Source organism: Rhipicephalus sanguineus, chromosome 10 (assembly GCF_013339695.2).
Source record: "Rhipicephalus sanguineus isolate Rsan-2018 chromosome 10, BIME_Rsan_1.4, whole genome shotgun sequence".
Classification (NCBI taxonomy): domain Eukaryota; kingdom Metazoa; phylum Arthropoda; class Arachnida; order Ixodida; family Ixodidae; genus Rhipicephalus; species Rhipicephalus sanguineus.
The window spans coordinates 134,379,134-134,396,001 of record NC_051185.1 but is presented as its reverse complement, the minus strand read 5'-3'; the positions used below and the strand labels follow the sequence as shown (position 1 = coordinate 134,396,001).

General features: G+C 43.5%; 1 protein-coding gene across 1 annotated transcript; it reads left to right on the top strand.

Moving 5' to 3' along the window:
* The first annotated feature begins 444 nt into the window (after nt 1-444).
* Nucleotides 445-16,249, top strand: LOC119406753 (formin-like protein 2). The gene is made up of 8 exons (XM_037673484.1): nt 445-672; nt 4,843-4,946; nt 6,053-6,272; nt 11,000-11,091; nt 12,499-12,798; nt 13,108-13,164; nt 15,793-16,021; nt 16,137-16,249. The coding sequence occupies exons 1-8, from the start codon at nt 477-479 to the stop codon at nt 16,247-16,249; spliced, it is 1,311 nt and encodes a 436-aa protein (XP_037529412.1). The 5' UTR covers nt 445-476.
* Nucleotides 16,250-16,868: the final 619 nt, after the last annotated feature.

Genomic DNA, 16,868 nt, shown 5'->3' with positions numbered 1-16,868 from the left:
CCTACCGCCGCAAGTAATTTAAACAGGACAATACGGGTGGGCACAGCGACAGCGCGGCGCCCCACATCTGGGATGCGTTACGCCAGCAACATAACTAACAAAAGTGCCACCCGAAACTGAACTTGATAAAATCTCAGAGGCTATGCAAAAATGCATTGCCTCTAAGATCAGTATTATAAAAATAAAAAAAAGGTTTTGCTATTGCTATTAGTAAGCAAATGAAATGTAAAATAATAACTTTAAATAGTGCGTTAATAATGATCGGGACAGTTGAAGCCGACGCCATCCAGCACACTTGACGGCAGGACGGCAGCAGCAGGCAACGTTGGGAGCAAAAGCGCGGCAACTCTGGCAACTCTAGCGACTTGTCTAACCCGTTCCATCTTTGTTGTCGTCGGGTTGCCTGGCAATTGTAGGCGTTACCTGACGTAGGTAGGCGTTACCAAGCACAACCGAAACCAGGTAGGCGCGTCGCAATGCCAGGCATTCCGAAAGTAGCTTACGTAGTTTACAATGACGGCTACCGTGCGATCGTGGATGTGAAGCGCATCAAAGATTTCAGTCCGCGCACGGTAACCGACGTTGCAAAAAACAAGAAAGTATATTGGAAGACGGAAGCAGGCGGCAAAATTGAAGAGGACTTCTTTCCTGGCGAGGTCGTCCTACTCGGAGGTGAGTGTGGTTTTATTTTCCATGACGTACGTTTTCCCTGGCGCACGTTTAATTAACACGACACTAAGACAAAAGAAGGCACAAAGAAAACGTCTTTATGTATCTCATTTTGTGTGCCTAGGGTTTTTGTTGCAATGTACGTGACGCGTGTAGCTTAGCTTTTGATCGCGTTCAGTGCTGCTGCTGATCCGGATCGGATTTCTTAATCGCGATCTACGAGGCAGATCGCGCTTGTCTTGATTCCGATCGGTCCTGATCGCAATTAAATGTGCCCGTATTGTAGCACTCGAGCTCGATAGAGCCCTGCATCATAGATCGGTGCTGCTCGCGATCACGTATTTCACGATCGCGCGCACTTTACGCAAGTAGAAGGGATGCGAATCACAGCTGTGGAGAAATTTAATCCTGATCGAGTTCAATCGTTATTAGCAGTGCGCTGTGCGACACCCCGGTATTAGACTTGATGCGAATCAGATGTTGCTGAACGCGGGTTACGACATATATAGACGGAATCGCGATCAAGGCGATCTCAATCTGCGCATCGCGATCTGCATGCATGGTTCCCCAGATCGCGCATCCATGCGCCAGACTCGAATCATACACGGTATCACTCAGTGTGCACTGCTGATCACGATTAAGTTCGACCGGGATCAAAATTTTTCGACAGTCGTGATTGCATGGCTTCCTTTTGCAGAAGAACGAAGTGTCTAGCGTTACGTACCTAGACGTAATGATAGGAGCCATTACAGTTACGTCTAGACGTAAAAATAACAAGTCTCAAGTTACATCCAGCATGTCAGCAATACAAATGTATTCTATTAAAACCTTCTGATCTGATCTGTTTCAGTGGCGCAGCGGGCTAATGTGTCGTGCACGGAGATGGTTCGAACCTCATTGCTATATTGTTTTTTGTTTTTTTTTCCCCCAGAGTACTATTTTAATGATACATTAATGCTCGGCGCCGTTATATTCTGTTTTGTATGGATCCGAAATTGCCTTGGTGGCAGACGCTCAGCCCATGTCGCTCTAGCTTCGTACAGAAGCCACTCGAGCAAAACTATGGGAGCGACGATAGGTGCACCACGAAGTGACAGCGCCCCAGTGACACGAACTAACTACTAGCTCAGACTGACAAAATACTTATTAAACTCAATAAGCATTGTGAACCACACGGTGGATGTAACTTTAGCAGCTGATTACCGTTACGACCGGACGTAACTACAACTTGTGCAAGAGTTATGTCCGGATGTAACGATAGGAGCTGTCTTAAATAACGAGTCTTAAAGTTATGTCCCGCGTGACAACAATGCAAATGTAGCCTGTTAGACTCTTCGACCGATCAATCTAGTGACACAGTTCAATAAAATAATAAAAAAAGCTCTTGTGACATAGCGGGCTAGCGAAAGGCTATAGAAAACGAAAATTTTCACATGCTGTTTTTCATGTAACAGAGCTTTGGTGGTCGGCTAGGTTAGCTGGGTCGAGCGAAGGCGATAGCAGTTCTGTAACATGAGATTATCATAACATATGAATACTGGGAGGAAATGAAACCTTGTTGCCGTGTTTAGCATGCATGCGCGGATCATCCTGAGCGCCATGAGTGATTAATGCTCTGTGAAACCAAGAGCAATCTTGCCTTGTAGTGCAGAGTGAGACGCGCGAAGTTCATGCCCACCGCATGCCTTCACTGGGCCAAGTTACTTCATGTTGAATAATTTCTAGACCAGGGGACAGTTAAAAAGAGTGAGAGTACGACTGACAATAGAGAAATAATAACAGTTTCATTAAAACAACGTGAGGGAAAAAGAGAAAAGTAAGACTGTTTGTGCGCTTTCTGTCTTCCCAAGAGTGAAAGTAAGCTAGCTTCCCAAATAGGAAGCTAGCTGATCGAAGGTACACAGAAGGGCCATCAGTCAGTAAAAAAGGGCCCTATATTTCTACTGCAAATCATGCAACGCTGATTGCACATGCTTAAAATTATCAATTGGCCACCACCTCGCAAGCTGCAAGCACAAGAGAAGTGCAACAGACAAGAAGTCGACACGAACTATTACATCTGTGCCTTCAATAAGTGGGCAAAGTGAACTTGACAGATCTGTGTCTGTGTTAAGCAATTGGCACCATCTGAGAAAAAGGGACCTTCAGTGACTGTCAACGTTCCGCTCTTTTCTTTTGATAAGCTTCAGTAGCGGGCCAGAAAGTGAACTATCTTTAGATTTCGTTAAAGATGAATTAGCTTGAATAACAATATTAAAAAGTCAATCAAGAGATTTTTGTTGTAACCTAGGGAATTTTCACGAGTCAATCTGGGGATGAATCACTGTCTCAGGTTGACACATCACTGGGCACCAGACACTACCATGTTCACGCTCAGAGTGCGCATGACTATATATGTACAGTCGCGCTCAATATGAGTTGCAACACGTCTGTGCTCAACATTGCGCCAACACTGCAAAGCGGCGCCGAGATAGATAAAAATTGGCGAAATAAACTCTCTCAGTGGTACTTTATAAACCAATTTGACGTTTGCCGATGTCATCGTTCAGGCTTGAGGACACTTTAACCACAGCGAGTGTGTTGCAAGTCATATTGAGTGCGACTCTACGTACCATGGTGGGGTATGCACACAACTTAAAAGCAGTAGCTGTCACTAGCTGTCACCTAGCTAGCTGTCACACCAACAATATGTGTATGGCTGCCACTGGCAACAAAAAACATTTGTTATGTTTCGCAGTGCATTTTGAAAGACAAGTAATTGTTTCAGTTGTCATTAAGAACACTTTTTGGATGACAAGAAATGCTACATATGAAATTGTGTCCGTTTCAAAAACGAAAAAGTGGAATCCACTCGACTACAGCCGAAGGTCGAAGCAGGAACCAGAGACTCGTTTAAATAATGGCATGCAAGTCCCGACCCCCACTATCATTACATCTGAACGTTACAATAAACTGCATTTGAAGTTACGTCCAGAGTATCGCCTTGCGGTGAGCTTTCTTCTCTCATCATTTTCTTTGTAGTGTGGTTTTTCTGCTTCGTGATCTGAACTGTGGGTAGAGCAACCCCAAGCACAATGCGCTGTCAGTATGCTGAGCCAACATAACTGGACAGAAGGAGGGTGACTAAAGACAATACTTATTTGTAAACGCGCGGGACAGCTGTCGTATGGACGTAACCCTAGAGAATCTTCGATACATTAGCACGAGCATGCAAACCTTAGTTCTCGCAAACCGTCCTTCAATCTAGTTACACGAACAGCGGCAGTTATTCACTGTAATTACTCTAAACGAAGGTTGACTTCCCAAGGAAGGTAACAAAAAAAAACTAATAAATAAAGCACTTGAGACGGCTGTGAAAGGCAGCGTGGCTCCAGCGGATGTCGAAATTAACGTTCTTGAAAAGTATGTCAGCTGCTTTGTCTCAACAACAGAGCTGCTGCTTGGTAAAACAGTCAGGCACAACAAACCTTGCCGCTAAATCAGTGATGCTGAAACGTTTAAACGTGTACCATGTTGCCTTTTTGCACTGACCGCACAGTTACTTAGTCCGCAGTTATGAGACATTGTAAAGGCACTTGATGAAGTATGCTCAGGGACAAAAGGAGTTCTGTCCGCCAGACATAACTACTGTGGAAAAATTATTTTGGTAGTATACCGTGGATGTAATGCTAGCGGTGGCTATACTTACGTCTGGACGTAACGATAGTGTTAATTGGCTTTAGTTACGTCTGGACGTAATGCTACACTGGTTACAGTTATGTCTGGACGTAACCCTAGCCACATTGTTTGCAGTAATTGGCATAGAGAAATTCGACCCAGCAGGCCTGTTTGATTGTAATATCAAAAAGTGGCGTACGTAACGTGTGACACGTATCGGTATAAGACTAGCCTACAGTGTCGCCGCGATGACTGTTGATCACGATCAAGAAATCGGATTCCGATCGCAATAACAATCACCCGTGTGACACCGATAACAAGCTTCCATGTCCATATTCTCGTTGAACAGCATGTATAATATATACATTTAGTACTTGCAGCACGCAGGAATTAAGCGCATATATGCAGCTCAGCTTTAATCATAGAGGAACATGTTCACAACCAGTTCTAAGTTTTAATGTGATTATATGTATACCAGCCTGCTCCAATTTTTTTTGCGTGTTCACTGCACTATAGCCAACTTCAATGACCTCGTGGCGAAGATGGCCAAAAAACGATGGGCCGTACCTGACAACATCTTCTACGAGACAGAACCTGAAGAAAACGTCTCAATTCGGAAGGTAAATACTTGAATCATGACACAGGATAGAACAACATGCTTTCAGCAACAGCGTTAAGTTTCAACATTCTGTTTACTTTCTGAAGTCTGGAATTTGTAGTGTAGTCGTTCACACAGATTCATTTGCGTATGTTTGCAGGGCTTTAGTGGTGCCTCTGTGTCATTATTTTACGAGATAAAATGTTGCTCTGGAATGTCGACATGCCAAAGCACACTTCTTGAAGTTATATATTCATGCTGAGTGCATATATGTTGATTTTATGATTAAACTGATGCATTATAAATTTGCATAAGATTGCATAACACCAAGCTTGCTATTTCTCACTATGCATAAGTTTATGTGGCTATATCAGTCTACATAAATAACAGTATGCATAAAAATAGAGACGGCGTGGAACAAAAATATTGCATGAGACAATTGGCGTAGCGCACAACCACAGAAACAGAGAAGGACAGATGCACACACAGCGCTAACTCTCAACTTGAAGAGTTAGCGCTGTGTGTGTGTCTGTACTCCTCTGTCCCTGTGGTTGTGCGCTACGCCAATTGTCTCATGAATCATAAACAACTAGCCTAGCATGAGCAAATTGCATTGTTTGACGTTGAGGAGCAGATACAACCGATGTGGTTAGCAACATGGCACACATGGGCGTCCGGAGGGGGCTGCAAGGGGGGGCGGCTGCCCCCCCTTGGAATTGCGGATAATATTTATCTATGCAGTTGCGATAAGCTACACAGCTTGATTAGCACACTCAGGTCCTGGCCTTCAGGTTTGCCATTCGATTTCGCGCGCTACAAACTACTGACTAATCTTGCCTGTCATGTCACGGCAGTGAAAGAAAGGCTGCCAGTGCTGAATGCCCCCCCCCCCCTGCGTATGCACCCCCCTGCAAAAAGTTCTGCGGACGCCCTTGATGGCACACAATGTAACGTGTTGTAGGCCATATTCATGGCTACCTAAGAATCATGACATAAGTCAAGAAGTAGCTGTAACTTAAATTTTGAGGTATGTAGTACCGGAAAGTGTAGACTTTCTAGCATGTGTAGCGTATTTGAAGTTTCTCTGATGAGTGATATTAATTATGAGTTAATTTATTTGTTCCTAAGCCCACAAAAAAAAAGCACCGAAGGTTGGGGCAACGGAGGCCGAAGAGAGCCCACAGCAGCAGCTCAGATGAAGACGAGGAGATGGTGCGCATCAGCCTCCTCCACAAACAAAAAGAAGCAAATAAGGAGCTGAGGAGGAGGAACAAGCGCCTCGAGGAAAGGATCGAGGCGCTAGAGGAAAAAAACGGCAAGCTACAGGACCTGCTGCACAACAAGCTTGGCAAGTTATATGTAATTGGCTAAAATGAATGCTTAGCTGAGTTGAATCGTACTTGAGAAATATTTTGACAGTGCAAAAAGACAGAAAACCGAGGAAGACACACAGACACAGCAATGAAATTAAAACTGTTTTAGTGCTGCCCTTTTCTGGCATGCATCGAAGCAATGGAAAAGTGCATGATTACATGAAATAAAGCGATGATAATGCCTCTCGACTAGATGTTGCTTAAGAGGACAATTGAGGAATGGTGACAGGCAGTCTAAAACATGAAGCACGCTCGTGATATACAGAACGAAAGCAAAAATTCACCGATTATGGTACTGTCTAATGCGAATTCTGAGCTCAGCTTAATGTTGGGGCAGGCCAACTGTGTTTGAAGTTTTGTCTTTCCGCAAGGTGTCGACTATGCCATAAATCTCTATTTTTGTGAAGTAGCACAGCACCCGTTATGCCTACTCATATTTCAGCGAATAAGCGAGGTACCCGTTACACATCTGCAAGGTATGTGCGCTTGATGCTGCATGTGACTCATTATGAAGAATTATGGCTGAGCCCTTTGCAATGGGTGGAAAGCTTTAAACCACACACTCGTTGCAAAATTAGCATTGTGTGATGACTGGTTGTTATGTTACTCTTCTGTCGCACTATGTTATATAGGTTAACGCTTTTCATTGCCTGACATGATGCTGTATGGGGTTTTTTTTGCAAATGACTTTCAAGCACTAGTGTAGCTCTGTGGTAGAATACTCGACTGCCACGCAGAGGGCCTGTTTTCAAGTGCCATTCGAACCTGGATACCTTTATTTCTCGTTTTATTTTTTCCTGTCCATCGGTTACGCCCCCATCGGCGACACCGCTCAACGCAGGAACGGGTGCCTATGAGCTGTGCTCTAGAAAAATAGTCACAAATATGAATTCTAAAACCAACTGAGAAACAAGGTAAAACAAGACAAGCTGTAGAAGTTACACAAGTACAGAAATGGGAAGACGTGGTCAACAAAATGCTATTGAGAAGGCATGCGCTGCAGGTCTTGTGCCTCTTTCTTGGAGAAGGAAAGTGAGGGCCTGCTGACTCGACTATCACCAAGCCTCTAAGTTTCGGCTTCCTCTAAAATTTTGTGAACAAGTTGGTTGCCATGCCTGCCTATTACAGTGCACCCATTTAAATGCAGGGAGCAGCCACAATCATGGCCATGTTTTCCTAGATAACTGCACGTAGCCGTTGACAGGTCTGTTGGTGATGTCTAAGATGGATGACATAGCACCTGCCGTGTGACAGTGGCGATGAAGTACACGAGCTCCTTGCTCATACCGCACAAACGTGTGGCGGTGCTTTGTTTAGAGCAAGTCTTGGTTTACTGGAGGAGCATTAACCACAGTGCATAACCTGGAAAGCTTCTCAGGGGCTCAAAAGGTCATCCATATTGCAGCGCTGCGCGATCTTTTTCAGGTTTTGTGACCGCCTATGCATGTGTGGCACCACCACGATTTTTTTTCTTTGAGCAGGCACCTAATCTTGAACTCCTCCAGCAGTTTCCATGCCTCAGAGCATGCGTTCCCCAATGTCCAATGCCAGGCGCTCTGTATGGTTCTCAATACTCAAACCAATGCAGTGTTGCCAGGACTTACGGAATGCGTTTGTGTAATAGCTAGGTCCTCACCAGTTCCCTCTTTTCAAGATTAGGGTGTGCCGACTCATATGGCAGCAAAAGCTTCCATGTGTGTGGTTCATATGACCAGCGGACATGTTTAAGAGAAAAAAGTTGCCAGGGTATATGTAGGTACATTACTTTGTAATACAGATGATTGAGGATTCGAAACATTGCTGAATGATGTGCTCACCATTTTTCAATAATGTGTATCACTACTCCTGACGAGTGAAGTGCCACAAGAGTAGTGCATCCGCTTTTTGACCTGAAGCTAAAGTTGGAACTTAAACGTGTTAGTTGGTCGTATGAACCACGCACAGAGACGCCAATGTGCTGCCTTATGACTTGGCGCACTCTAAGCTTGAAAAGAGGGAGTTGGTGAGGGCTTGTCACACTTTCCATAAGTTGCACTGGCACTGCATTGGTTCGAGTATATTCAGAACCAAACAGAGTGCCTGGCTTTGACAGGGTACCCTTCCCACGTGCTATAGGCTGTTGTGGAATGCATGCTCGAAGGCATGGAAAATGTCGGAGTTCAGGATCAGGTACCTGCTCACAAAAAAGAATGGTGGTGGCGTACATGCGTAGGTTGTCACACAACTTGAAAAAGATCGCACAGCGCTGCGATATTGGGATGACGTTTTCAGCCACTGACAAGCTCTCCAGATTCTTCAGAGCGGTGAACACTTCCCTTGAAAATCGACACTTGTGTGAAACAGCAGCGCCACACGTTTGTGCTGTGTGAGCTAGGAGTTGTGTTTTCTATGCCACTGTCACGTGGCAGATATTTTGCCAGACAAGCAGGTACGTGTCTTAATGTCGGTCTTAGAGAGCACCAACAGAAATTGTCAACTGCCACGTGCAGCCATCTAGCGATGCACTGCCGTGATTGTGGCTGCTCCCCACATTTGGGAGATGCACTGGTGTAGACAGGCATAGGGAGCAACTTGTTCACGGTACTCTGGAGGTAGCCAAAAATCATATGCTTGGTGATAGTTGTCAGCAGGCCCTCACTTTCCCTCTCTAAGAAAGAGGTACAGTGGAGATGAAAAGAAATGTGAACAAGTGGCATCTACATTATCTGCCATTTTGCACTTAGTTTCAAGAAATTGTAGCCTGGACGGCGATAAAAAGCCACTAGAGTTGTCCATGATACAATCAACAACCATCTGTATCATCTTTTTATTGCCACCAAGATGAGAGCATGATTAAAACGGTGTGCGGCGCTATTTGCGTTTCTTTTCATACCCCCTGTACATTGCCTAAGGCGCATGCCTTCTCTACAGCATTTGGTTCACCATGTCTTATCATCATTTATCATCGCTTTATTTTTGTGCTCGTATAACTTCCATGGCTTGTTTTGTTTTACTTTGTTTTTCAGTTGGTTTTAGAATTCATATTTGTATTTCTTTTTTTTTACTTTCGTTCTGTTTATCACGAGCGTGCTTCAAGTTTGATGGTTCAGACTGCGCATTCCTCGATTGTCCTCTTCAGCAACGTGTAGCCACAATCATCATTATCGTCGCTTTATTTCATGTAATCGTGCACCTTTCCATTGCTCTGATGCATGCCAGAATAAGGCCTTGTGTTCGAAGCACTAAAACAGTTTTAATTTCATCGCTGCATCTGTGTGTCCCCCCGAGCGTTCTGTTTTTTGCACTATCGGAATCTTTCTTGTGTGTAGTTCCCAACACATTTTATGATTTTGCATGCAGGTCATATTTGCTGTGGTTATACATATGCTGATACTTTCTTTTTATTTTTATGTGTGTTTTTTGTTTCTTAAATATAGCAGCTTACATAGATAAACTGCAAACTGCATGAGGGATGCATGTAATAAGGGATGGGTCCAGTGCACGTTTCGGCATCAGACTTGAGGGTCTTGAGCAGCAGTTGCATTGTGAACGAAGTCGCAAATGTTGAAGATTGCAGCTTTTATGCTGCTCTTATGCAAAATAAATACTGGATTTACGTATTCATCAAGAAAATGAATAGGTGTACAGCAGACTCCCGTTAAACGAAACCTGAAGGGACCAGGAAAATGTGTTTTGTTTAAGAGGACTTTCGTTTTCTGAGGAATAAACAGGGGTTCTCAATTCAAGCACACAACCAATCGTATTAGCAGCAGTTGTTCCATTTAAGCAGCAATTTAGTGTAAGAAAGTTTTGTTTACTGAGAGTCTACTATAATAGATATTTGTTTATTTTTTCCTCAATACTTTTGATATTTTGGCATTTGGTTGAGTCGGACATTTTTTTCCAGTCCCTTGAAATCCGTATTAACAAGCTTTTATTGTACTCAAATGTATCAACAGATAGATGGATTAATAACGAATCACAGAATTGCAATCAGCGTGGTAGAAAAGGTGGAAGAGCTCACAGCAACATCTATACATGCCAAACATGTGAGCTCAGTGGAGGAGCACATGCCCCTGGCCACTGCAACAAGAAGACAGTGGTTACTCTGATAATGGACTCACAGGAAGCATGCAGAGTGTATATCAGGGAAGAATAGAGAAAACAGTACTCCAGGTCTAATGAAACGATCAGGTAAAGGGAGAAGCTAACACTTTCATTATGCCAGTACTTGGAGTTTCTCGCTGGGAATGAGGAAGCACACGCTGTGGCTCGAGATAATGCACGCTGAGCCGTCTCCAGCTTGCAGAGGACATGAATTGATGGCTGCCACAAAGAGGATGAACACCCAAGAAGTACTCGGAGATCTTGGTACATTACAGAAGGAAGAGAAATCGCTACTAGTTAGATCAGAAGAGGCTTAGTAAACAACCAGTGACCTGACGAATTAGACTCCTTGCTGGAAGCTGAGCATGTAACACTGCTGCACTCATATTTCTGCTTGCCGAACATGCACAGCACGTTGTGTCATATGGTGCTGGCACCAGCCAGCTTGAATGTGCATCTATTGCATGCCAAGGAACAGTTTTTTGAGAGATGCCATTCAAAATCTTTTGTTTTCTTGGAATTGTTCACTGTCTTCAGCTTCAGTACCACTTTAGGATTGGAGCACAGTTTATTTTGACTTGGTGCACTTCTGTTTCTTACTTTCACTGTTCTCCAGAAACGTGGTTCTGCGGCACATGCTGTAACCATGCGCGGACCACAGCTGGAAATGGAGCTGACTGCACCAGCAACAGCTCTATTCAAGAAAAGGTGGGCGCATTTCATTACTTAAAACTTGGATGGGTGGCTCAGACTTATTGCGATATATAGGTTGTAAATCTGGACTGGAAAATGCATTAAAATGTAGCTTTGACCTAAATATGACTTCTGCAAGGCATACTTGTATTTAATTTTATTGTGGTATGATGTACAGGAACGAAAGAAAAAAGGGGCTAACAAAATTGAAAAAAAAAACAAAAAAAAAAACATGATGATGACCACCAAAATTTGTGCATATGGTATTTGAGTACCACACATGTCCACAAGTTTACTGCAGTGACATCGGATCACACACCAAGTGAATGGTATTGGTGATGTTAAAACCATCACCATTGCATCACAATAAGTTGCACCCAAATGACAAGCTTGGCGCAGTGGATACTACGGTATGGTACATACCATGAAACCTTTCACAGAACTGCGAAAAATGTAAGAATTAACTGCGTTCTGAGTTATCATGGGTATTAAAGAAACGGACAAACGTTTACATCAACTTTTATATTTACAGGATTGGGAAATATTGTTCTTATTTTGTGGAGGCTTAGTAACGAAGCTTGGGCGTGTTGGTTAGACATCGGAGGGGATACAGCGCAAGAGAAAACGAGGACAAGAAAGGCGACGCACACAGAGCGCTGCGTCGCCTTTCTTGTCCTCGTTTTCTCTTGCGCTGTATCCCCTCCGATGTTTGTGGAGGCCTTCTTGGAACTGCTCAATTTCTATCTAAAAGCTACTTTTGTTACATGGGAGGGTGGTGCGTATGTTCAAAAATCCGGCATATGCATCGGTTCAAAAGTAGCACCTGTCCTTAGTAATATTTTTTTGTCTGCTGTAACTATTTCTTGAATTTTCAATTCAAGTAATAGTTGGTGTTTTTGCAGACAATCAAAATTCGACATTCATGTTGTGGCCATCATAAAGGAAAAATATTAAACTGACAAGTGTGGCGAGTTCGGCTGGTAGGTAAAGGTGCATGATTTCGAATGTTTAGCGCAAAAGACACAGAGGCAAAAAGGCAGAGACGTAGGTAGTACAAGCGCCACGTCTCTGCCATGCTGCGCTTGTGCTGTCTACGTCTCTGCCTTCTTGCCTCCATGTCTTTTGTGCTAAACGTTTGACGAAAACTAAAGTTCTGCCCCCATAACTTTTTGATATGCAGACTGGACTTTGTGTTAAGAATTATTCATAACTCCAGTTGTTTTAGATAGCAAGACATCACACTGACAAACTTGTCACAAAAAAATTTGATTTAGCTTGAACATGTACATCACATAAAACTAAAATGCAGACAAAATGCTTATCTTTATAGTAATTAAATTAATAGCCATAGATTTCAATAGTCTAATAAACATTGTTCTTTATTAATTTTTTTTGTGTTTACAATCTATGTCACTCCTTAAGTCGCAGCTTGTTGAGCTGCCTTCACCGCAGCCACTGCAGCCAATTGAGCGGCCGCCTTTGCCGCAGCCCCTCCAGCCATCACCTCCACCACAGCCTTCACCGCCACCACAGCCTTCACCGCCACCACCGCCATCACCGCCATCACCACCACCACACCCATCATCACCCCCTCGGCCATTCTTCCCAGTGCAGCAGTCCCCAGTAGCGATACCGGAGCCGCCACAACAGCCATGCCCACTGATCCCACCCACACGACATCCTGACACTGGCACAAACGCTTCCCAGGAATTGACAAGCCAGGTATGCAGTGTTCATAACTATAGCTTTTGATTGTATTGATCTCTCATGGGTGGCTGTGTGGACCAAGCTTGTGGCTCTCAGTGCACTGAACAAAATTAATATGAAGTGCAATAGTAATGTGATGTAATGGAACTATACATCGCATTGCTCTTGCACTTGGAAATTATGCAGAGGTTGCATGCACCCACAGAAATGTGTTATCCATAACTGGAATAGTAAGTACACGGTCCAGAAAACCCATGCTCGCATGCTCGTGTGGAATAACCTTGTTTTGTGGCTCATTAAACTTTCCCTTATCTTGCCCTTCAGGATGCGGGTGCCAGTGCTCAGCTGCCGCTTCCAGTGTTGTCCCTCAGAAATGATGAGGTAGGCAGTTGCATTTTTTGGTAATTTATGTTAAGCATTAGTACTCATCCTTATTAGATCCACTACCGTCATCATGTGGGCTAAATATGCCATTTACACTGATTCTGCTGCTTGCATGATGCTTATTTATCTGTGCTGTGTGCTTATACTGCATTTGCTCACATAATGATGACCTTATTTTTTTCAGTATACTGACTAAATTGTGACGGTGTTATCGTTACACAGGGTGAAGTTTTAGGGAGAAAGAGTATGGAATTTAAACAAGTGACAAGTTGAAATTCTTACCACGGGTACTGTGTCATAACCAAACAATAATAGGCTAAAGAAGGCCTACTTGTTACAGACACATGCCCGTTTCACCTTGTATTAATTGCTCTGCGAAAAGCACGGCGCATACTTCCCCAAATTTTCAGAAAAAGAAACCACCTGTTTCAGCAAGTGTAATGACTTGATATGAAAATGTAAAGTGGCCAGGAGAGTGACATAGTTAGCTGGGTGCAGAGAAAAGAGTTCAAGATAGTTCAAAAACACCAAATTCAGAAAGACCTCTGCTGGTCTAGGGACAAATGCAGAAGGCATATAACGATCTGCGCAAGAGTTACACTCGTCTTTCCTGCTGCCTAGTCTCAACAACTTTTTTAAGGTTCATGGTTGTGGGGCAGAATTTCGTCTTCGCGGTGCAAACCCATGTTGCGTCACAGTGTACTAGGTGGGCGGGGGGACCGCTTGTGTGGTTTGTGTAGGGGAAAAGTTCACTTGCAGACTTGGGAGAGGAGGGGGGGGGCGAGTGCTTATTTTGCACCTCTCTGCCAACGTCCATGGTAAGGTTCGAAAGCTCAAAGTCTTTCAATTACACTTTTTGTTGTAGCATTCAAAACAGGAAAGAAGCTTATTCTTGCTTCATGGTGTCCAGAGAGAGAGCATGCTTGCTTGCTACCCAACCATGCAAATTACTGGCGTAGCAGAGAGTTTGCATAGCGTGTCTGTCGAAACGGTGAAACGCATTTAACACTCGCCTGTTTAACACATCCCATTGCGGATGATATAGAGGGAGGAAGGCAGAATAGGTGATCATCTGCACAAAGGTAGCAGGCAGCTGCTGAACCCTACAAGTCACATTGAATTGTTACTTGTAGTTTTGGAAGCATAAATGATTAAGCTATTTCGCTTGGCTGTGTGTATAGTGCTGCAGACTGTGTGGCTTGGGAACGCCAATGCACAACAGGGAAGAAGTGAGCTCTCCTAGAAATTAACAGTTATGTAATGTATTTATTGTTTGATAATGAGACAGGGGCACAGTTGGGGTATCTGAGAATAAAAATGTCTTCACACAGACATAAAGTGATGTGTGTAAGTATTAGTATGGGTTCATGAAATTCACTGGGGATTGCTAGGAATAATGAACAACTAGAAGTACAAAAAGAAGTACCATGGCAAAATTTTTGTTTTAACATCATTGCCACGAAGCTGAAAGCTTTGTTACATTAACTCGCAGAGGGAAACTCACGCAAGGAAATTATAGTATACATAGCACAATTTTCACGATGTTTCACAACTGCTTTCTATCAGCTGCTTGGATACGTGGCACAAAACTTACTCAAAGACGGCGACTGTGATCAATGTCATTGGCTCTCCATTGATATGATGGCAAAAAATGGATTTTTAATCCTGCCCAAGCCACTAAAGTTTACGATTCCTTTATTTCTATCGGATTGTTGACATTAGGACAGTAATTTTTGTTTCCTTTTGTTCATTTGGTGACCCTGCTCTTCTTTTGAAGCTAATTGTTTACCTCCATGTTTTTGCTGCGTGTTTTATTAGCCAGTAAAATGAGTGATTGCCCACTTGCCATTCTGTAGGTGTTGTTAAAGGGACACTAAAGAGAAACAGCAAATTGGCTTAAATTGATCAATTGTACTCTCAAAACTCTAATGTCGTTAATTTCATTATCATAAGTTTATTAACAGAAGAGAAAATTAAGTTCAGAGTTCCAGGTTTAAATTTTGCACCGAAATCTCCAGGCATGACGTCATGTATTTCAAAGTGTATTTATCGTATTTTGGTGCCATTGGTTCAATGAAATTTCCTCAAACTTAGTATGTTAAGTCTATGGCCCCGTCAGAGGACCATGTACTTCAGTTTTTCCGATTAGGAACTACGTAGGCCCTAGTAGGCGCCGTCAAAATGTGTGACTTCACAGCAAATGATGCGGGAATTTCAAGATGGCTTCACCGCCCTCATTTTGTTTTTGCGCATTTTCTCGCTGATTAAGCGTCTTCTCGCAGCAAGTGTGGTGTTTTTGGTATCGTGAAAGATTAGGTTACTAGTACGAGAAAAATCCTTTTGCTCTTTAATGTCCCTCTAATGCCACAGATTATAAATGCTATATGTGTCCAGCCCTACACACATATTTTTTTGTGAGCTCTTATATTTATCTGCCTGAAATCAAAGCTGAGGGACCTCTTAGAACAAGAGTTTTCAGTATTGAAGTTTTATGCTACAAGACAGTACGCAAGTCAAATTTGTGACTTTGATAGTAATAATTGAAAATGGATGCAGCAGTATTAACTCTCACGAAAAAGAATTTTTCAAGAAATGTCTTAGGATCTGAACGTAATATATATGCAGGTCCACCTGGGAAGCGGCATTTTTATCAAGGAGGAGCAGTGGGAATGGCTGCTGTCGCGGCCGAAGGATTCGCTCTTCTGCAAAGAAGCAACAAAGCTCCTGTGGGGCATCCCTGACCTTCGAAACAGGAGCCTCACAGGAGCACCTTGTCGGCGCTTCGTACGCAAGGAGGAAAAGCAGCTGCCTCCGAGGAGGGCCCTGACACCACGAAAGCTGCAGGCTGTGGCTAGTGAGTATTTTTGCTTAGGGTATTTTGCTTTCTGTAGTGACATTAAATTTTAAGAGGCATGAGCAAATAACCGAGATAATAATAAAGTAATTAATGCTTTTACGTTACTCTGCAGATGGATTCACAGAGTATATTAAAAAAAGGCCCGCTGACCAGCCCGCACCCGACCGGCTAAAAAAAATGAACAGATACATAGCTGAGATGCTGAACGACCTCAATAAACTCTGAAGATCAAAAAGAATGTCTGTTCGTTTTTCTTCTATACATACAATACATGTAACTGTTGCACCCACTTAGTTGGTTGCGAAGCTTTATTGTGGTCCTGCAAGGTGCGCTAACGCATGCAGCGGGCGACTTCCACATCGGGAACGTCAGGCCAAGCCTATTGGCCGCTCCGCGGGCCTGCTGGACGGCCCAAAGTTGGTCGGCCAGGAGGGAGCTGCGGAGGGCAGCCTACCACCTAGCCGAAGTCCCCACAAGCGGCCGCGGGCAAGCGTCATTGCATGGGAAAACCCACTTAGTCTACTGTGCTTATTAATTGTCAAGCATCATTAAAGCACATTATGCTGCATATATGTTTTTCCTTAACTCTACATTAACCAGCATTCTCTTATCATTATGCTCAAACACGTATGCCACTTATGACACTGTCTCCCAACAGCTGTGCACCTGTATCACCCACATGACCCATAAGGCCCATAAGACCCATATGGCCCATATCACCCATAAGACCTATATGACCCATAAAACCTATATGACCCATTTGCCCCATATGACCCATTTGCCCCATATGACCCATTTGCCCCATATGACCTATTTGCCCCATATGACCCATATGACCCATATG

Coding starts and splice junctions, on each gene's coding strand:
- LOC119406753 (XM_037673484.1), top strand. CDS start 477: ATGCCAGGCATTCCGAAAGTAGCTTACGTAGTTTACAATGACGGCTAC. Junction 4,947..6,052: donor AAAACGTCTCAATTCGGAAG/GTAAATACTTGA, acceptor TTTGTTCCTAAG/CCCACAAAAAAAAAGCACCG. Junction 11,092..12,498: donor ACAGCTCTATTCAAGAAAAG/GTGGGCGCATTT, acceptor TCACTCCTTAAG/TCGCAGCTTGTTGAGCTGCC.